Below are 20,409 nucleotides of genomic sequence, written 5' to 3' on the forward strand. Positions count from 1 at the left end.
TTCCGGTTCGTAACATTATTTAGATTATACTTAGGCCATATTATTAACTCGTTACACTTCGCAAGATACTATCGTATTAATAAGACCCTTTCCCTTCCCCTTAGTTATCTTGCCCGAGAACCAACCCTAACCCTTTAGGACTAGCTACCCTTCCGGATTTAACAAAAGTGTCGTGTTTCCATTATAGTAGATCTGGATCCTAATACTAAGAACTAACCTTAAGCCTCTATAATTAGCTACTAGATCGGGATTTAATAAACTAATATTATCCATTTAGGACTAGCTACCTAATATGATTTAACAAACTCTAGGTATAGAAATAAAAACTTGGGTATAACCTCCTAAGAAAATATATATTCGTACCAACTCTCATTTTCTTTGCCATACTAGTTGTATCTGTCCAGCTTAACCTTACAATCGACCTCGCATCCTACTCTGTGACTTATTTAAGAGACCGTGTACTGTATCCCAGCCGATCAGCGCAAGCATATAACCAAGAGTCAATAACGAGACACGACAGCGCAACGAGAGAAGACTTAAAATGCATCGTCTTTCACCAGCGTACTCGTATCATTGAATGTTCCGTGTGCTTCAGTGGCAGAAGATTCGTGGACACGCTGCTGGGTGACTGAGCCGTTGTCTTGCGCTTGCGCTTGAGCCTTTGCCGCTTCGTTTGCGGCCGCAATAGCGGCGGAGACGTCGTTGTCGAATTTGGATGGAGTCGGTGCAGCTATCACGTTACCACTGCTACTCGCAGGGCGTGCGTCGGTACCTTCACGCTCGCCGACTGCGGCGGCGGCAAGATGTTGAAGACCAGCAAGATGCTGTGAAGGGCTCGTTTGTTCAGGAGCGCTATGTGAGGGAGTTGGGCCCTTCTTTTGGTGCAAGAGGTCGCGTATTGCGGCATCCCAGCCAAGATTGTCGCTGCTCGCGTTGATGATGTGCTCGTTTGCTAGTCCATCGTCCATCTCCTTCATAGCGGCGTGAGCCTCTATTTGCGTTTCCAGCCGATCCGACAGATCCCCAAGAGAGGTTGCGACCAGACTAGCAAAAATGTGGTGGAGCGGGGTCACTCGCGGATTCCCAAGATTTCGAAGAAGGTCCTTGGTTAGAGAGAGCAGCTCGATAGAAGAACTGTAGTCGGATAGACGTGTGATGAACACCCGAAGATACTGGTAAGCCAAGTACGGTGAAGCATTCTCAGGAAGCGGGCTGATTTCAATCGACTCTCTAAAGCGCGAGAGCTGTCCGTTCATATACCTGGTCGCAGGTGAGGTCACACTCAGCGCTGCGAAAGCAAATGGCGAAGCAGGGTCCAGCTCAGGAACACTGCCAGCTTTCGAGATGGAGGCCACCTGACCGACTATATCTGCAGCACCTGCACGATGGCGTTAGCACAATGCTACTACACGGCGATCCAAAAGCGAAGAGCCGACGTTCTGGAACGAGCACAGAGTATTCAAATCCTGAGGAAAAAGCCGTGGCGCCGCCGTAGATCAGAGTCAGAGAAGTGGACTTACGAACAAGGTGATAAGCCTCGTCCCCCAAAAGCTTATGGTCATCTCTTGATGGGGAGCCTTCATGTATGGGTAGCATCAGGTTCTTAGATCTGCTGGAAGCGTGAAATCTGTCCAGAATGAAAGCCACCCAGAAGGTTTGACGAGCAGCTTGGTATAACTCAATATCTTGTTCGCGGAGTGACGTGAGGGTTTTCGCGTCATCGAGTCCAACTTCAGTAATGACGCCAGCGATCCTACCAAGTAGTTCAGCTGAATTGCCGACTGTGCCTGGTTTGGGACGATCCGAAGCGATGAAAAGTAAGACGAGAGACTGGCAATATACTAGATTGTTGAAGAACTGACGAGCGTGGTCTGGATCGTCAAGAGTATGCTTCGCTGCATCTACAGTATCGAAGCATTGGTGCAACATTTGGTTGATACTGTTTTCAGTAGGCGGCAACGATCTTGGTGCAGACGAGCGGATGCTGCACTCTAACGACAGGAACAGTGCTTCTCTTAACTTGGATGGACATTGGGTAAGACGGTTTAGAGCAGAAGATTCTGAGGAGAGTAGAGGCAATGTCGAATGCATCGTACTATAATATCTGTTCCAGGGTCAGTGATGTTCATGCTACTAAACATGCGAAGAGCGCAACGTGGTTAGATGATGGTAGCAGCCAGACCGAAAATGTTGTACTTACGCTTTGATGATGGCCTCATTGGACCCCGTGATGAGGTTCCCAACTAATGTCCACTCTGTGAAAGATACGCGTCGGTTGTTGTTCATGTCGTTGGCCCCGTTCAAGGATTGTTCTTCACGAGTTAGTGAGATGAGAGCTGGGGGGTCTTCGGTCACATATGTACCACGGTCCTGTGCCGACCAGCTCGGACGGTTATACGGGTCTGCAAAGTTCTCGGACATTGAGTAGGTACGCTTTCTGGAGAACTGCGATGAAGCCTCCAGACTCTGGTCCAGAGCGGCAAAGTCATAATTTGCGGCTTGAGCTTGCGGCTGCTGGATCTGACTTTCAAGCGAGTTCAAGCGATCGGCAAGCTCCTTGATATAGCTTCGTGGCGCGTCAGTTGCGTATACTTCGGTCTTGTCCGCATCTTCGCCCGGAACAACTGAACGGAGCGGAACGGATTAACACTCACCCTTTGCTAGGTCCGCGTTTCATCGGCTGTCTACTAAACTGACATCGCGCGCCGGTGCGCTTACAACTTGAACATGATTCCGGACCATTTTCGCTGGTTGCATCGCATCGAATCTACGCGCGGTTAGATGCGCAAGCGCAAGCGTAGGCGACGCGAACAGCACGCGTACCTTCTTGCGCCGGCACTCGTCGCAGGCGCGCGAGACCTTCGAGCGCTTCCGGGTCGCGCCGTCGTGGTCGGCAAAGGCGTTGTGGTCGTCGATGCCCATGACCGACTGCGCAGACTGCGCCATGTGTTGCGGCGAGTGCACCGGACGCGGCGGCGTCTGGAAGTGGTGGTGCGTCGCGTTCATGGCGCCCATCTGCTGCAGGTGAGGCGCCTGGTGCATCATGTCGCTGCCCTGATGCATCTGCAGCTGCTCGCGCAATTGGAGCTCTGGGTCGGTGGGGATATGCTGTTGTTGTTGTTGTTGCGGTGGCGTTCCTCCGTTTTGGTTCACGAACATGGCGGAACCTCCGCCGGACTTGTCGTCGGCGTCGCCATACGGAGCCGTCGAGGCCATGGTATGATGGGTCGCGCGGTCGGCAGAGGGCGATGCGAAGCTGCGCGGGCTTTGCTGGAGCGGCAGCGGGGGTGCTGGAGACGGCGCGACGCGGTCGGTGTTGCGAACAAGGACGAGTGCAGGCCGAGGGTTTTGACCCGCTTTACGTTGTTCGGCACTAGCGTCGCAGGCACTGGAAGAGCAGCCAGAAGCAGTGGGCAAACGGGCGACAGCATGGCCATGGTTACGAGCCTCGAGGGCTCAAAGCTGCTTCGGTAGGCTGGTTTGCACGCAGATGCAAGCTTTGCGATGTTCAATGTGGTCGCTGTTCGGACAAACCTGAGCTTCCGAGAAGCCCCAATGCGCTACCCTGCGGACGAGAAGATCATCACCCATCAGATGCACCCGCACTGCGATATGGACGCATGCTGTGACCGCATGGTCTTCTGGAAGGGCGGGTACATACGAGGCACCCGCAGGCTCGCTGCTGGTTCACCCGTCGTGCGTCCGGCTGATTTGGTAACTCATGGGCGGTTGAAGTACCAATATTTTCAGCGACTCGGCAGACAACCTTCACACCGTACGACACAATGGTGGGACGCGCTTAGACGTATGTCTGCCGCTGCATTGCTCCCGCCCGTTGATGCTGCATCGCACTACCTAGACGTGTACAATTGGGCTTTTGGTCGTGTATGCTGCGGAGATACCGCTCCGCGAAACCGTGCCACAATGCGATAGCCGACGTTCACTTTGACGCGAGACAGACTGTCGAAAACAGTCGATGCGCGGCGGGACGATGAGGCACTGTGCTGCGTTCAATGATCAGGGAGCTGCGTCACTGTCGCTATCGCTTGTCGGCGGTTGCTCATGCTGGCGTGCTCCTCTCCAGACTGCATACAGATTGCCCCACGGAAACATGCAGCAGATGGTAAAGGCAAAGTGCAGCCGTCGCGCATGCCACAGCAACAGCACGGAGAGGGAGCCTGGGTGCTGTAGCGAGGCCCCGCGGCGTGCTCCGAGCGCGCACGCTGCGGGTGCGAGCGCGGGCGTTTCGAGCTGGAGGCTGGCATGGGCGCTTGCCGATCAGAGGCACGAGAGCAGATGCAGATGCAGATGCAGATGGGCGCCCGGATACAAGGACGCGGCGCGCGGCGATGCAGCGCATTTAAACGTGTCTGGGAGGCGGTCGAGCAGGCCTGACTGCTGCGCGCACAGCAGCCAGCTGGCCATGGTGTACCTGAAAGCGAGGGTCGTGCTCAGGCGGCTCATGTCCGCTGGGCACTATAGCTGCACACAATACACGATCTTCGCTTGGCAACGGGCCAGGGCCGTCGCGGGCAGGCAGATGAGGCGGCCTGACCTCGCACGCACTGCACGCAGCGAGTCGCGGGGGCCTGCGGTGCCTCTGCGAGCTGGATGGCTCACAGTGCGCGGGCCCGGCACGTGCCGCGTCGGCAGCGCTCAGCCAGCGCGCATTGGGGCAGCAGGCAGCGGGCAGCGGCGGTGAGGGTAGCCAGCTCGAGCTCGAGGGGCGAGGGAGCCACGGTGGGAGCCAAGGCAACCCGCAGATGCAGCGCAGGGTTCGCCGCTCATCATCGTAAAGGAAAAGCATCGGCGGCCCGTGCCCGGCACGAGCGAGTCGTCTTGCCCCATGCGGCCTAGCGCCCAGCGCAACGAGCGGGTCTGCGGTCGCGCGTCTCTTTAGGCCCTTCGCTCGCCGCACTCGATCCTGTTCTCCAGACACCTTCCCCAACGTTCCCACACAAATCTGCCGTTTTGGCCTCTCCACGCCCAGCAAGAATTCGCGTTTTACGGCCAGCGCCTCACGGCTCTGTGCTCGGTCTCTTCCTCCTCTAACACCTCGCCCCCCTCCAACCTCCTCTTCGCTCCTCTCCACTCTCCACTCCATCCTCGGCGTCTTTGCGGTGTTCACGGTCTCGTCCAGCCAGCCAGCCTCCGGCCGCTGTTCTACCATTGGGAGATACCCCTTCACAATTTCTGCATTGCTATATACTTTCTGCCTTACTTCCGTTCTTTTCTTTGCCTGGCTCTTCGCAGCTTGCTGCCTCCGTTCTTGTGTGCGGCTCCTCTGCACACCGCTCGGCTGTCCACAGCCTGGTGCGACGACCGCAATCGGCCGTAGGATTCCAAAGGCATGCCGATCGTCGATGGCGAGAAGTATGCTTGCCAGTCCTGCATCAAAGGCCACCGCGTGAGCGGCTGCAACCACACTGGTACGTAGTCCCAACAAGTCTCAATCTCGACCCACGCATGCTGAAGGCCTAGCGCAGACCGCGAGCTACACCACATCAACCCCAAGGGCCGCCCCGTTAAGCAATGCGAGCACTGTCGCGGCGCGCGCAAGTCCAAATCCCACCATGCCAAGTGTGAATGCGGCGACCGCAAGGACAAGCACAAGGACAGTCGCGATGCCAAGGGTGAGCAGCCAGTCGATCTGCGCACCGGCGAGATTTCTAATCGTGCCATAGTCCACGACAATCACTGCGGCTGCCACTCTGGAGCTAAATGCATGTGCGGCGTCAAGAAGGAGCCCGCTGATCTGAGACTCGACACCACCAAGCAGACACTCCACCAAGCGCGAGCGAGGCCCAAAGTCACCGCGACTCACTCCGAAAGCAATCTGACTGTCTTTGCCAACGGCCACCATCGACCCTGCCACCGCAATAACAACACCGCCCACGTTTCAGGAGCGCCTTACAAGATCCCGCGCCCACATACCCTCCATGGCACCGCCTTCGAGCAGTACATGAAGCCGTCCTCGTACAGTCAGCCAGAAGCGCCTGCTCAGCGATCTGTGGATACCTTCTCCCTGTCAAATCGAGACTTCTACACCATGTTGGGCGTCGCCCCGCAAAATGACGCTCTTCCTTTGACGCCCATAAGCGGCAGCCTTGATACCAGCAACTTTCAGGACTCCATTTTCGCCAACCGGAGCGCAGCTTTTTCACAAGAAACTTGTTCTCCGACAGAGACGCACCTGACGGATGCGATGGGAGCACCGCAATGGCCATGGTCGAACTCCCTTGCTTCTGTCGCGCGCAATTTTGGCTACGGAAGCCTCTCGACATCTCCTTCGCAAGATTGTCTTCCCAATCTTGACAACGAGTGGCCCATTCCATCTGCTGGCCTGACCCATCCTACGTGGTCCGCGGGAGACCTGCCTTTGGACACCAGCAACCTGGCCGACTCTGTAGTACAGCCCATCTCTCACAGCGGTGAATCCAAGCACAGCGCGCCTGAGCTTTCAACTTCGTCGTCTCCATCCGAGATCGGAGAGCAGAACTTGTTCTCCGACCTTGCGCCTGCCTCCGCTGTAAGTGAGACGCTGTTCTGGGAAGACAAGATGCCCGTCTATTGCCATGGGCTTTCCAATGAGGTTCGCCCGCCGACATCAGCACCCCACTATCCCGCCTCTGAAGCCCAGGGACTAGAGCTCGATCTGTCGAAAGCTTTGGGCTCTGTAGCACCCATGCCAGCGACTACTGCTGGCGACATGTATGCTGAGACACCAGCCATTGCAATGCCCAACGCCATTGATGAAGCCGCTTGTAATGACCCTTGGGCGTTCGATCAACCCAACATGAGCTTCCCTGGGTTCGATACCTTTGATATACCTTCTACATTTCCAAACTGGATCTAGTCTTCCAAGGCTGGCACTACAAGATGTATTTTCACGACGCCATGACTCATGACGCCTTGAGGCACCTTTTGTTTATTGGAGCCACAATCGTTACTTTAGTTCGACTTGTTTGCCCATGCCAGTGGGCAGCAACCTACCACTTCCGACCGTAAATGTCGCCTGTGTATAGTTCAACCCAGCCTGGACGTGTACCTACCCGCGTTCAAGGCATTTTTTTATATATACTCGCTTGCGTCGGCTATGGGTGGTCTAGCGAGCGAGCGATCCGTACATAAACGTTATTCAAGAATGGGTGGCTGTTTGATTTGCATCGCGGGGTGCTCAAATTTCCTAGACTGAGCATCGGCGTTTGTTCGATTGAATAGACCGTTCGGTTTTCACGATGTCGTACACTATCTTGCTTTGACTTTGCATAGTGGTGATGCTGCTCCAGTGCTTCTCCAGAACATTTGCTGACGCTATTGACGCCGGGCCCCAAGCTGCATGGCTGACGCGAAGCCCACCAGCCGAGCGGTGGTCACCCGCACATGGCCAACGCAAGCGCAGGCAGAGATTTCACGAACCCTGATTGACTGCGACCGGCCAAGGGTCCTTTACCGGCCCTGAACTGCTGCATCATCGTCACCAGACGGCGGAGACTAATTGGAAATCTTTGTGCGTTGCTTTTTATGGCGATGTGCGGCGGCCCACGGCAGATGCGTGGAAGTGTTCACGGAAGACCGTTAATTCCAATCCGTGGGCAACAATCACGAAGTCCTATTGTTCATTTTTGCCATGTGCTCCGAGGCACGCCAATATGGTCGAACGCGCTGTCCAAAAAAGGTTGCTTGGAAGTTGGAAAGCATCAATTGACCCCACATGCAGTCTACAGCTTGACTGTTTGCAAGTTCCCGCTTCCCGCGCCCTCGAACCCCACCACAACTCCTCTGTCGCTTCTGCAGTCTGTAGCGAGGCACAGCCTCCTCCATCGCTGGGCCTGACGCACCACCCAATCAAACGCGTGCTATTTGCCCAGTGGGCCGAGTGGAGATGGTTGGATGCAGTATAGGCGCAGCGAGGCATCTCCCAATGGCGAAAATGTCTCACGCGCATAAAGCTCTGGCGACGGATGCTACGCCCCATGGGAGCGCGGATACGATTATGTATTTCGTCACGCAGGATCGCAGGTATCGCGGCTAGGAATTGGTAGCTTCGCGCGGGAGACGTGGTCGCAGGGTGAGAAACAAGCTGCCGCCGTAGCCTCGCCAGAGGCTTGAAAGGGGTTGGACCAGCCACAGAGCCTATGTCATCGAAGCTCGTATTGGTGGTAATACTGCGATTCCAGACCACAGCACAAATATGACACAGATAGATCTTCCTCCGCGTCGTCTAGACGGCAGCAGGTGGGATCCGTGGGATACTTCGTAATGAAGCCACCCGGTATATCTACCACGCACGGATGCTCTCTGAGCAATGATCCGGGGTTTCCGTCGGAAGATGTGGTGAACGTTTGCATGAGCGCATGTGGGTTTCTTCACGTCGTGCTGTGCATCCCCACATCATCGCCTACCCTCACCCCCACATGGCTAACCCAATAACTACATCAACCCGTGCACGAGCAGCAGGCTTCTCTGGCACAGCGCAGCACTTGGTCATGCCGCCCCGTCTCCGAGGCAGTGAAGGCCGCTAATCGATCCCTATCCTCGGAACGGTTCCTATAATGGCGGGTGATGGTCATGAACGAATGCTGACCGTGAGACTGCGTAGGCCTGGGTAAGGTGGAGTTCTGCCTGCTTGATGTCGCACGAAAATCGTTCAGGCTGCCCATCACCTCGTTCACAAGCTCGTGGTCACCGTTGGTCTTCGCCTTGAATTCTACAACTAGAAGAGCTGGTAGCTCTTGCTACCTTTGGCATGGTTCTATTGTTGCACGTTATGATTTCTGTGACATAGATACAATGAATTCCAATCTCTGTTGGCAGGGTGTCGAGTCTCTGTGTGTTTATCACACAACTAGGTCGAGCGCGCCGGGTGACACTTGTGTTTGCGCATCTCGCAGATCCCGGTGAACAGCGACCACAATCTGTTCCTAACCCCTGCAAACGGCCTTCTAGAAGGCTGCAATGCTTCTGTTGCAGCCTCACTGCAGACTGCAACACATCCATATCTCAGACTGTCTGGGCCCTCGCCACCAACACATGGGAGGCGCCGCATCGTGCAGGCCCATGGACGATCGCGGATCTTGGTCAATTTCGTTGAGAACACACATTGCGCGTGGGCGCAACTCAAATGTTGCCAGCAAGCCTAATCAGTACCTAAGATAGGTACCATAGGACCGCGCCTACACGGGCTAACAGATTGTCCTGTCCGCACATAATGGTGGCGAGATGACGGCCCAGCCTCTCTTTGTTACTACGCCAGCAAGGCTGGTTCTCTCATCCCCCATCCGCTAGGGTCCTCCGCATACACGACCGCCTACCCGCATCCCCGTCAGTGCATAGATCGAGCTCGGGGTAGCGAGTGAGCGTACATTGAATTCCCAACACCGCCAATGCAGCTGCATCCTACCTTTGGGGCGTAAGCCTAAGATCTGTCACCATGAGGAACCACAATCATCCCGTTACAATCCGGGGCTCACGATGATGGTGGTTCTCCATCAACACAGCCTATTCAGCGTTGAGGGGGGATTTGAGTTTGGGTCGATAGGATTACGCCTCGAATATGAATAAGAGACTTGTTTTCTATTTTCTTGCACTCGGAAGTGGTGTGCAGTCAGGTATCCTCATCCTGTTATCTAGTAGAAACGCCAGCCATGCCACCCTTGTAAACATAAGTCATGAACCGCACAAGGTGTGCAGCACAAACGCAAACCAAACGCAAAAAAAGAGACCAGAAACGAGTTGCTCACTGGAGCAAGTGGTCGCGGAAATGCTTCTGGTGGTTGGCACGTTTTTCGTTTCCAGCCAGGTAATTTGTCCTGTGGCGCTGCTCCCGCTTCTGCTCGCGCTTCTCGACAGCGCGGATCTCAGCCTTCTTCGAATCGCTCACGCCGATCATACCAAGGCCACCGTTGGCGCGGGTGGTGAGTTGTTGCCGGCCACGTCCGCCGTCTTCCATGTCCACGTCTCCGTCAGAATCAGATGAGGCTGCACCTGCGATGGCGCGTCGTTGCGCGGCCTCCATGCGCTCAGCGACTCCAGGGTAGTTGCGAAGGTTCTGACGGTAGTACTTGTTGAGTGACCTATGGCCTGCAACGCGACCTGTCGGGAGGTGGAGCTCGTAGTCGTCGTGGTAGACAGCCACTGGTGTGGCGTGGGCGTGCGAGTGGAATCCGTCGGCGCTCTTGTGTGGTCGAGGATCGCCATGGGCGTGGTGTTTTGATTTGTTGAGAAGCTTGTGGCGGTGGGTACGATCAATCGGAATGGCGGTAATCTCGTCGGTGGGCACGCTCGACACAGTGCTGTCTGTCTCCCATCCTTCATCTTCTTCTTCACCCGAGTGGACAGCTTCGTCATCCTCGGTTGTGGTGACCGTCTTCCGTGCTGCGCCCAGCTTCACGCCGCCGCCCGCGGTAGATGTGGAGTCATCCGAATCGATATCTTGCTCCATATCATTGAACCGGTCTGCGTCGGGATATGAGCTCCGGAAATCGTAGAATTCGCCAATCTCGACCAGCTCTTCGTCAGTCTCGAAACCGATCATGCAATGGCCTCGGTCGCGCATGTGGGTCTGGATGCCGTGTGACGAGTGGGCGTGCTTGTGGCACTTGAGACACTCGTGTTGCTCGTAGATTTTGTCGTGCAAGTGCTTGATGAGACTCTCGGGCTCGACGAGGAACTCTTTCTCCGGGATAAACATGCCGTGGTGGCGCCCCATGTGGTGAAGGTTGAGCGAGAAGTTGGGGGAGCGGTAGTTGCAGAACAAGCAGTCCTGGAGAGGGTCTGTTTGTGTCTTGTTGCTGGACGCGACCGAGGACCCATCCTCCTCTCTGGCGCTCTCGTTGGCGGCCGTTGGGGACAGTGGATGCTCGGGCTTTGCGGCGGCTCGCGAAGGGTGGGGTCGTGCAGGGCGGCGCGAGAGGGGCTCGGAAGCATCGCTGCGTGTGTTGTTGATGCCGTCGGCCACGTCAGAAAAGTCCTTCTCGGCCTCGGGGTCCAGCTCGGTCGTCTCGGAGTCTGCGGTTGAGGCCATGGACTCGCCCAGGCTGAAAGCGGAGCTCATGACGGAACCTGTGACGGAGGCGGCATCGTCGAAGCCGGCCTTGGCGACGTTGGCCCTGTGCTTCTGGCTGTTGAGGTGGTTGTTGTAGGCATTCTCGCTGTAGTACGTCTTCTGGCAGGGGCCGCAGGACTTCTCGAACGAGGCTCTGGCGGCGGTGGCGGCGGCCGAGGCCTTGTTGGCGAGGACCTTCTCGGTGAAGACTTCGGAGGAGAGGGGCGGCAGCGAGGCGACGCGGCGCTTGAGGTTGTAGCGGCTGTGGGCCGTGGTCAGTACCTGTGTGCACTTTGTGCGTGTTGGCGGGGCACTCACTGCCAGTCGGTCTGCATGTGGGCGCGCTGCAGGTCGCCGGAGCGGAAGGCGACCTGGCACGTGTTGCAGGTGAAGGGGTGCGTGGACTGCACCGAGGGCGCTGCTTGGGTCGCCATGTTGGCGGGACGTGTGCGTGGTGGGCGGTGGACGGTGAGGGTGGTGGGAGGAGGCGCAGAGCCGCAGTGTGTATTATGCAAATTCCAAGTGGGGTCGGTGGGCAAAAGTCGGGCTGCAGCAGCACGGCGCCGAGATTTTTTCTCCAGAGGCAGCCTGAGCGAGCGCTTAGCAAGCGGCGTCCTGGGGCTGGGGCTGCTGCTGGCGGGAGCATGCGCTCGCACGTTGCCCCGGGCCGCCGCGACTTTGTGGGCTGCGCGCAGGCTGGTGACGTTTTTCGCAGCCACGCCGGGCGGCGAAAGGGCACGCAAGCGACGAGCTAACCGCGGCGTCAGCCCTACGAGCACCGCCGCTCCAAGCGGCCGCAGGGCTGACGGCAACGGCCAGGCACAGGCTCGCTCTCGCAGAACCTGGGCCCACCGCGCCCGCGACTGCACCGCTCCCCGCCGCCGCCGTGCAACCAGCGAGGACGCGCCCGATGCCATGACGGCGCCGCATGTCGGCTCCAGTGCCGTTGCGCGCGACCACGTTGCAGCCGTCGCCGACGCACGCCGCATCCTCGAGTCTTCGCAGGTTGCCCGCCAGCGCGAGTTCCAGCGGCTCCTCCGACGGTGAGCCCGCGCCGATGCCACTGCTCGCCCTACACCTATTGACTGCTGCAGCTACATGTCGCAGATCCTGTACGGCTGCACGAGCACCTGCTGCACCACCCCGACCTGTCTCTCCTGCAACAAGCGCCTCGTGTCGCGGCCCTTTCGACCCCCCACCCAGCTGACCGCCCGCGCCCTGGCCTTCTACCTCGCGAGCCAGCATGACCCGCACCGCCGTCTTTGCCCCCACGCGCTCAACGTCGATCCTGACACGCTCGAGATTGAAGGCGCCCAGGGGGTGTACATCCAGGCCGCAGACGGGACCCATGATGCAACGTGCCATGTCTATCCATCCATACCCACCAACAACACCACCAACAACGGCAGCGCCGCGCGTGGCCAGCTTGGGGATGCTGCACACCTAGTGCCTATAGTAGACGCACTGGAGCATCGTCGTCAGGCGCGGAAAGATCCAAAGTCGCTTGGCCAGAATCTATACGATACCCTCACTATCATATTCGCCTACTCCAAGCACATTCCCAGCCCCTTGTCCATTCTACCGTCACTTGCTTCGCCGTTTGATCGAGAGCCACGCCACGTCGGCGGCTCTCTTCCCCGTGAGGCAATGTCACTGCCCGCCAACAAACGCCAACGTGGTGCAGAGCAGACATCATCCACAGCTTCTACTAGCGCAGATGCCACATTGTCCAACGTGAATGCGAGGCGGATATCTGCAACGCAAGCAGCTCAAGCGCCCAAACACGTGGTTCCGACATCATTCAACCCGGACGCTTTTGAGATCTTGTCGCACACGCCTTCTGACGCTCCTCTTCACGAACCCTTTGGCGGTGCACGCGACGGTGCCGTTGCTGACAAGCGCACAATCGTAGCCAGCCGCCCAATGTCCAGTATGCAGGCAAGGGTGACGACGGGTGCTTCGCATCCCGAGCCATCAATGGACAATGGCCGCAACGTTCCTGCGAGAACTTACGGCGGCGGGCAACCCGCAACTCTGCCCGTCATCTCCCATCTCACCTGCCAAATCATGGACCAACTGAAAGGGAAAGTCCACCATCATCGGAGAGACCAGTCCCAAGCGTCAAATTTCGTCGTCGACTACGATGCCAACAGACGATGTCGACCCGCCAAACCTTTTGTAAACAGGGCTTTGTACTACTCGCTTAGCGACGCAGAAACTCTCTTGAAATCGTTTCGAGATCGTCTTGGCGATGACTTCAGGTATTCTCCGCTCCCTCATCTGGATGCCCATTATTTGTCACACGCTTTTAGAGACTGGAATCAAAGAAATGGTGCCTTGATATTTGACAGCTTGTATGAGGCCCTGGAAGCACTTTTAAGACCACCCCCAGAGCTTGTTACACTAAAAAGCCCGCGTCTGAGAGCTGCAAGGAAACTTACACCCCCACCGCAATCTGCTGCTTGCAACGATGCCTTTGGGAGATATCTATCAACTTTAGAGGCTGCTCATTTGATCATGATTTGTATTCACGCCTTGACATCCTCGATACCCGTCGGCTGGCCACACACGTGGGTCCAGGTGCGCAATCTCAGGGGTTGGGGGGTTGTCATTCCCGGCGCGCCTCTCAAGACAACTCAGAGCGACGACTTCGTGCATCCTTGGCTTGATATTGTCGATCAGCTGGAGTACGAGCCGGCCATACGTTTAGCAACAAGACTGCTGCAAGCTATCGGAACAAGGAGGTGTCATGAGCATATGCTTGCAACGATCGAGGCCCGGGACGAAGGTCAAGCACCGACGGAATCATCCGCCGGCGTGGAACGCTTGCTTCCCGTATTACTGGGACATCTCACCCAAGTTGAGAAAGCTGCGCTGCAGCGGAAGGGAAAGATGGGGTCCGCTCAAATCGTTGACGAGGATCCTGGTTGGACCATCACTGCCACCTTCATGGAGTGGCTCCGCACCGTCATTGTCAAGCAGTGGGATGGCAATGTTGACATCAACAAATGGGGCAGCGTCGGCACTGCAGTTACCATCATGACACATTTCCGTCAGTCGTACCCATGTTCTGCTTCAAAACGCTTGCTAATCATCGCAGACGCTAACATGGAACCTCTGAATCTACGCCCTCATATGTTTCTGATACCTCATTTTCATGAGGAGATTGACTGTATACAGGCACCGCTTGATTTTCTCAAGTACAAGGAGCGACCGAATTCGTTTCATGTCCTACAGCATCCCATGTTCTTCACGCAAGATGCCCTCGTGGGGTACTTTCGTGCTATCAACTTCAATCGAATGTTCAAGCAATTCCAAAAGTCAGCTCGCATTACAAACTTTCAGTCACGGTGGGACCAGATCATCAGCAACCCTCGACATTGGAATGTCGCCATGGATCACCTTGAAGTGTCCTTTACAGAATACCTAGTGCTAGATGTCACTCGACACAATCCACTTGAGGAGACCTTGGACCAGTTGTGGGGACAAGAAAAACGCAAGCTCCTGAAGCCACTCAAAGTCAGGATAGGCATCCTAGAAGGAGAAGTCGGCCTGGACCAGGGCGGTGTTACGTACGAATTTTTCAGGCTGATACTCAATGAAGCTTTCGAGCCTGAGAATGGTAAGCCACCACGCTTTCCCTGGGCATGTGATATCTTTGCTGACTTTATTAGGTATGTTTACCGTCGATGCGGAGAACGGCATGACTTGGTTCCAGCCCGCATCACTCGAGCCACTCTGGAAATTCGAAATGGTTGGCGTCCTACTCTCGCTTGCCATCTACAACGGTATCACCCTTCCTGTGACCTTCCCAGTCGCCTTGTATGACTACGTTCTGTCCGAGGAACACAATAGCGAAGATATGATGGCTGTCGACTTCATTGCCGATGGCTGGCCGACGCTGGCAAAATCATTCCGAGAGTTCCTCGCCTGCCCCGGCGAGGTCGCAGACGTGTTCATGCGCGACTACACATTCAGCTTCTCGGTCTTCGGTCAGAATATTGACGTTGACATGCAAGCGTTCCGCAACCGCACATGGCCAGACTCTACTTGCAGTTTAGAAAGCTCATCGCCCAGCGCTGATATGCCACCCTGTCGAAGCCTGCATGACGCCTCGTGGCGACGGCCGAGGGACGTGCGAACTAACCCGCTGACCGTTACAAACGAGGACAGAGAACAGTACGTTTGTGATTACGTCGAATGGCTTACGTACAGGTCCGTTGAGCGACAGCTCGAAGCCTTTACGCGCGGGTTCCACACTTGTCTCCACCGCACGTCTCTTTCCTTCTTCACGCCCTCTATGTTGCGCTCCCTGGTTGAGGGTTCGCCAACTATATCGATTCCACTCCTCCGCACGCAAGCTGTGCGCTACGAAGCACCGTATCATGCTACGCACCCCACAATCCAGGACTTCTGGGCTGTGGTCGAAGGTTATGACGACGAGGAAAGGAACGCTCTCCTCGAGTTCGTGACGGCCAATGAGAGAATCCCAATTACCGGTTACGACAGCGTGAAGTTTGAGATCAGCAGGAGTGGGGGTGATACGGAGAGTTTGCCAACGAGCAGTACGTGTTTCGGCAAGCTATATCTACCCGAGTACAAGGACAGAGAGAAGTTAGGAAAGAAGCTGGGGATCGCTATACGGAACAGCAAGGGATTTGGAATTGTCTAGCATTCGCATGGGTTTTCAGTCATTGTACGATACTTGGTGGGCACTTTGATTAGGTTTTGGCCCCAATGTGTTGCGTGGCCCAGGACGTTCGGGTGAGGATGTCGATGAATAGGGAAAACCGCATTCGCTGTGTGGAGTACTAGTGCACGACAGTCTTTGATTCTCTGCATAGCACCCTGGCGCGGCGGCTGCTGTCGAATTGCAACATGTAGAGCTTATCAGCATCAGTTTCGTCGTCGTTTGGCTGAGAGATGTTTGCATGGAACGGCCAATGACAACATAACGCTTACAGAAGAAGAAATCAAAGCCGAATGGGTTTACGCAGAACTCAAGCAATTCTCTGTTCCTCTTCGTGAGCCAAAAGCCCTGCGCTTTCCTCGTGCCGATGCCCGACAGACCTCCAGAAGGGTCTACCCTCGCGACGCGCCCGCCATTCCTCTGCCCTTCTGGCAGCTTTAAACCCGAAGTGCCACACCAGTCCGGCAATGAAACCAACAGCATCATTCCGGAACGCCAACAGCGTCGCCACCGTGACCAGCATCACCGTGAATCTTTCTTTCCGCTCAGTCTCGCCAAGCTCTTTCAGCCTCTTTCCGTCCCACGAGTTACTTCTGTCCAGCACCCGCAGATCACGAGCATTCGTGTTGACGCTCTCGCCGACTTTGGCTAGCTCGACTCCAGCCGCAAGAATAAGCACACCAAGAAGAGAGCTGGGTATTCCAGACAGAACACTGACGATGGGCCCAGGTTCAAAGAAGGCGATGATGCCCAGGATGAACTTCAGAGCACCGAGGAAGATGATGCTGGCGCCGCTGCGTGCACCAAAGCGGTACTGCCCCGCTAGACCGCCTGAGCCGTGGCAAGTGGGCATCCCGCCAAACCAGCATGCTACCAAATTGATTGCAGCCACGGAAACACCTAGTTCCGTCACAGATGGAGCTGCGGGATATGGCGGCGAGGGCAATAGATCGGAGGCCAGTGCCGCGGCCGCGATGACAGAGTTCAGCAAGGTAAGGGGAAGTTGACCTAGAGATGCAGTCGTGGTAGCTTTCCAAAAATCCTGGCCGGATGGATGGAGTATCGGGATGTCGATTACCGCTGGTGTTGACGTGCTGCTGGCTGGGGATAAGATGGAGAGGACGATGCCGACCGCGAAGATGATCAAGGTATAAGGCATTTTTGGGTATGCGAATGTAAAAAGCAAAAGAACCACTGCTGCGATAGCCCACAGTAAATTATCGCCCCACCATGGCCCAGTCCAGCTAAGCGGTGCAAGCATCTTCGTACCTGCGCTGAGACATAAAGACAGGCCGGCACCGACCTGGATGCCCTTGATCACAGGGATAGGGGTGAGTCTGTTCGCGTAGTTGATGAGGCCAGTGACGCTCAACATGCCAGCCAACGATGCAACCTGCAAGATAGGCTCAGATTAATTCAGGCACATTACGCGAATGTTTCAGCTTACCACTATACCAGCAGCGGCGGTCTCTTCCAGCGTAAACTTCCTCGCTATGGCTACGGCTGCTATTGCCTTCATGGGTTGCACCGGCAGTGGAGTACCGAATGCGACGCCTGTCAATATATTGGCGGCTCCCGTGAAGAGGAGTGTCGCGGGTAAGGAGATGGACCTAGTAATGACGAGGGCTGTCATGAGTGGCAAGAGTGTGCCCAGGTCGCCCAGCGACCCAGAGAGCTCTGCCAGAGGTGTCGATGTGAAGGTTTCGACATTGTGTCTGTGCACCCTGCGTAGCCGGGGAAGCGGATTTTCGATGGAGACCATGATGAGAATAGGGAGCGAGGCTGAGATGCAGAAGATGTGCAAGTGCCCGAGCGAGAAACGAACGAGCAGACAACGTAGGCGAACAGGGTAAAGTCAAAGGTAGACGAGCATTGTAGTAGTGGTTGCAGGGATATCAAAGGTGGGATGCGGTCGGAGGCCGGCAATGGATGATGGTCAGCACGCTTTCCCGGCCAGCCACGTGCGCGTCACAAGCTAACGCCCACGTGTCCACGCTCGACAAGTAGTACGTAGCTGCGATAGGGATGGCGCGTGTGTAGTGAGCTGACGGGCGTGCAGACGTGAGGGGTGAAGGCTAGTGCCGCGATCGATGGCGTGCGATGTGGCTGCCTGTTAGGGCAAGTTCGTTGCGTAGGGACAGCGCGAGCGTTGCCACAGCCGTGGGCGTTGTTCGATGGGTAGGATACATTGCTGTGTTGGGAAATTTCGCTTAATGTCCGACATGAGCACCCCTCGCCTCCCATCACCATCCAGGAATCCCATCCCTCGCAGATGTTTGCACTCCACCTGATTATTCGCATTCAGAGGGACATGAATCCGACAGGCCACTCATGTACACGATGTACACGAAGGCCAATGGCTTTTGGTAAATTTGAGGTGGAGCTAGAACACGACATGTCTATCAGGGAAACCTGCTCTACCTTTAGATACTCGCGTGAACGTACAACCGACGACTATATGCTACATAGTGAGGTTCATAGCCCTATTTTCCTGCTAATCTAGTGAAGGTCACTACTCGCAGCCCCTATAATGGTCAGACCAAGATCTGAAAGTCAGATGGTTGACCACGGAGACGGGCAACGACAGCTTGATTCACCTCAAACTCGCAGACAATCTCAAGATCCCACACATAGCCAGTGTAGCTTGGTTTGCATTGGACAATCTGCCGCATCGCAAGACACTGTGCCGGACGGGCGATACACATTCATCTCCGGACACCAACGTAAACTTAGAACACGCACGGACAACGATTCGCGAGCCAATACCAGCGAATTACGATACACCGGCCACAGTCCGAGGGTAGCGATCCATGCACCGCGCCATTGTTTCGTCATCGATGCGAATGCGAACGCGAATGCCATCTGCTAGCTCGTATCATATATTGGCGCCTCCCGCTCACAATCTTTACAGTGTATCGGTTGACTTCGCCGATCCTGACCTACCCATAGCCGAATCTCCGCACAAGAATCGTTATGTGCACAGTATCGAGAAATAGTGGGGGCCAATCTAGGCTGCGTCGTAAGCTCTGCGGTCAGTCGGGTTGGCTCTATGTTACTCGATGACTGGCGGATACATGCTGCCGATCGAAACGTTCCACGAACGCTCGACAAATGCACATGCGGTTTGGTGAAGTAATGGGAACACGAATTTTTCGACGTCGGTACTTTCGTCGGTGCATCATATCTCCTCGCACGAAAAATAATTATTCAGTCGAGACTCCCATCGCAAGATGGGCATTGCACTGGTATGTGTGTACGTTCTGGCGCAGCTCGATCTGAGGTTTTCTATAGCACCAGGATGTGTACAGTACCCCGTAATAAGAACCATACTTTGCCAAGCAATCCTCAACGCGAGTGCGGGTTAGGTTGGGGGCCACCTCATAGGCTAATGGCGGGAAGGATGCCGAGCTCAACGGCTGCCACTTAAGTGGTCAATTTTTTGGGTTTCGGAGGGACAATCTGGCCGTGTTATATACACGCGTACTGGACGTCATGTGGATCAAGAGTGGCGCAACATGTACCGATCTGGCCACGTTTAGCTGCTTCCTGCTAACAGGCCTCCGCCGATCCGGGTCTTAGGGTCAAGTGTACGCCATGCATGCTTCCATGCATGCACACGGGAAACGCCCGAGTACGTTGCAGTACAGGGTTCCTGTTCTTTGTCGGTTGTTGAGACACGGCTATCGGTTTGTGCAACATTCTTGCACTTCTGAGCTATGCGGCTTTAGGACATCGTGGCTACGTCGTATGGTTACCGTGGCCCATGTAACTCACACATACTACCGGGTACGAATTCACGTCTAATCCGCAGATGTAAGTCCGGAGAGCACACATTACCACGTCGAGGCTCTTAGTCAGCCGCTGAGACAGCTACGCACACCACAAATGGTATTACACCACAGGCTCCGAGATGTATACCATCACATGTGTCTGATGGCAACAGCCATTCAACTTCAATCGGAGCGGAGATTACAATGCGCCGGAGTAATGGGAAGCGTACCCGAGCAGCCCAAATTGGCAAAAGGCGACTAATTTTTCGCTTAAAGAACAAGGTCAACGAGGAAATGGCCATCATGCATAGAGAAGGGGCCGGGGCCAGGCTCGCGTCCAATCTTGTTGTCACTCGTCAATGTGACCAGTCGCTGTACACTATTCGTTGCGAGAAGAGTTTCTACCAATCACTATCGCGCCTCCCTGAAAATCTACTAGACCTGAGCTATAGATTCGGACAGATTATGAAAACTTGCAGTTTTAGCTAGGTGCATATGTAATTTTCGCTACGGTTATCGGCGAAACCCTTGTATGACTCGGTCTGTACACACTAAGTCATAACGACCCACGTAACGAGATTATGCTGTAGTATCTGTAATGAGTCAGGGACGGCCGCTGTACGCTCTCGAGTAAGGCTGAAGAGTTCTTCGTCCGCTAGGGCACCCTGGTCTTCTGGAACAGTATCAGATGGGTCATGCACAAACGGAAGGGGCCAGAGCAGCGTGGTGTCGTGGATAGGACGGAAGTATGGCTGAACGGAATTGGTCATCCTTCATATCATTGTCCATCTGCTGCGCCCACCGCCGCCGAGGATCTTGCTTGTTCAATCGTATTCCAGTGGCTCAAGCATCGCGACTAGTCCCTGCAACTGGCACACAGCCAGGCAATTCCGTCGCTCCCT

The 20,409-nt window shown here is 55.5% G+C and overlaps 5 protein-coding genes across 5 annotated transcripts; 2 read left to right on the forward strand and 3 right to left on the reverse strand.

Moving 5' to 3' along the window:
* Positions 1-282: 282 nt before the first annotated feature.
* On the reverse strand, positions 283-3,471 carry CC84DRAFT_1200436 (uncharacterized protein). The gene is made up of 5 exons (XM_018181665.1): positions 2,824-3,471; positions 2,655-2,767; positions 2,201-2,566; positions 1,521-2,104; positions 283-1,378 (listed from the first exon to the last, which is right to left on the reverse strand). The coding sequence occupies exons 1-5, from the start codon at positions 3,214-3,216 to the stop codon at positions 537-539; spliced, it is 2,298 nt and encodes a 765-aa protein (XP_018028977.1). The 5' UTR covers positions 3,217-3,471; the 3' UTR covers positions 283-536.
* Positions 3,472-5,260: 1,789 nt separating this feature from the next.
* Positions 5,261-7,263, forward strand: CC84DRAFT_428025 (uncharacterized protein). The gene is made up of 2 exons (XM_018186194.1): positions 5,261-5,429; positions 5,487-7,263. The coding sequence occupies exons 1-2, from the start codon at positions 5,351-5,353 to the stop codon at positions 6,854-6,856; spliced, it is 1,449 nt and encodes a 482-aa protein (XP_018028978.1). The 5' UTR covers positions 5,261-5,350; the 3' UTR covers positions 6,857-7,263.
* Positions 7,264-9,739: 2,476 nt separating this feature from the next.
* CC84DRAFT_1182015 (uncharacterized protein) lies at positions 9,740-11,481 on the reverse strand (the record flags this gene model as incomplete). The annotated part of the gene is made up of 2 exons (XM_018180592.1): positions 9,740-11,309; positions 11,366-11,481. 2 exons carry the CDS (start codon positions 11,479-11,481, stop codon positions 9,740-9,742), a joined length of 1,686 nt encoding a protein of 561 aa, XP_018028979.1.
* A 426-nt stretch (positions 11,482-11,907) lies between these two features.
* Positions 11,908-16,009, forward strand: CC84DRAFT_1158506 (uncharacterized protein). Its single transcript, XM_018177052.1, has 4 exons — positions 11,908-12,090; positions 12,142-14,099; positions 14,148-14,669; positions 14,722-16,009. The coding sequence occupies exons 1-4, from the start codon at positions 11,963-11,965 to the stop codon at positions 15,717-15,719; spliced, it is 3,606 nt and encodes a 1,201-aa protein (XP_018028980.1). The 5' UTR covers positions 11,908-11,962; the 3' UTR covers positions 15,720-16,009.
* CC84DRAFT_1132402 (uncharacterized protein) lies at positions 15,951-17,843 on the reverse strand. The gene is made up of 2 exons (XM_018175933.1): positions 17,185-17,843; positions 15,951-17,130 (listed from the first exon to the last, which is right to left on the reverse strand). The coding sequence occupies exons 1-2, from the start codon at positions 17,497-17,499 to the stop codon at positions 16,048-16,050; spliced, it is 1,398 nt and encodes a 465-aa protein (XP_018028981.1). The 5' UTR covers positions 17,500-17,843; the 3' UTR covers positions 15,951-16,047.
* Positions 17,844-20,409: the final 2,566 nt, after the last annotated feature.

The sequence above is a fragment of the Paraphaeosphaeria sporulosa genome, assembly GCF_001642045.1.
Source record: "Paraphaeosphaeria sporulosa strain AP3s5-JAC2a unplaced genomic scaffold CC84scaffold_18, whole genome shotgun sequence".
NCBI classification, from domain to species: Eukaryota; Fungi; Ascomycota; class Dothideomycetes; order Pleosporales; family Didymosphaeriaceae; genus Paraphaeosphaeria; species Paraphaeosphaeria sporulosa.

Coding starts and splice junctions, on each gene's coding strand:
- CC84DRAFT_1200436 (XM_018181665.1), bottom strand. CDS start 3,216: ATGGCCTCGACGGCTCCGTATGGCGACGCCGACGACAAGTCCGGCGGA. Junction 2,768..2,823: donor ACGAGTGCCGGCGCAAGAAG/GTACGCGTGCTG, acceptor AACCGCGCGTAG/ATTCGATGCGATGCAACCAG. Junction 2,567..2,654: donor AAACGCGGACCTAGCAAAGG/GTGAGTGTTAAT, acceptor CGCGCCACGAAG/CTATATCAAGGAGCTTGCCG.
- CC84DRAFT_428025 (XM_018186194.1), top strand. CDS start 5,351: ATGCCGATCGTCGATGGCGAGAAGTATGCTTGCCAGTCCTGCATCAAA. Junction 5,430..5,486: donor GAGCGGCTGCAACCACACTG/GTACGTAGTCCC, acceptor GGCCTAGCGCAG/ACCGCGAGCTACACCACATC.
- CC84DRAFT_1158506 (XM_018177052.1), top strand. CDS start 11,963: ATGACGGCGCCGCATGTCGGCTCCAGTGCCGTTGCGCGCGACCACGTT. Junction 14,100..14,147: donor TACCATCATGACACATTTCC/GTCAGTCGTACC, acceptor TAATCATCGCAG/ACGCTAACATGGAACCTCTG. Junction 14,670..14,721: donor AGCTTTCGAGCCTGAGAATG/GTAAGCCACCAC, acceptor TGACTTTATTAG/GTATGTTTACCGTCGATGCG.
- CC84DRAFT_1132402 (XM_018175933.1), bottom strand. CDS start 17,499: ATGGTCTCCATCGAAAATCCGCTTCCCCGGCTACGCAGGGTGCACAGA. Junction 17,131..17,184: donor CCGCCGCTGCTGGTATAGTG/GTAAGCTGAAAC, acceptor CCTATCTTGCAG/GTTGCATCGTTGGCTGGCAT.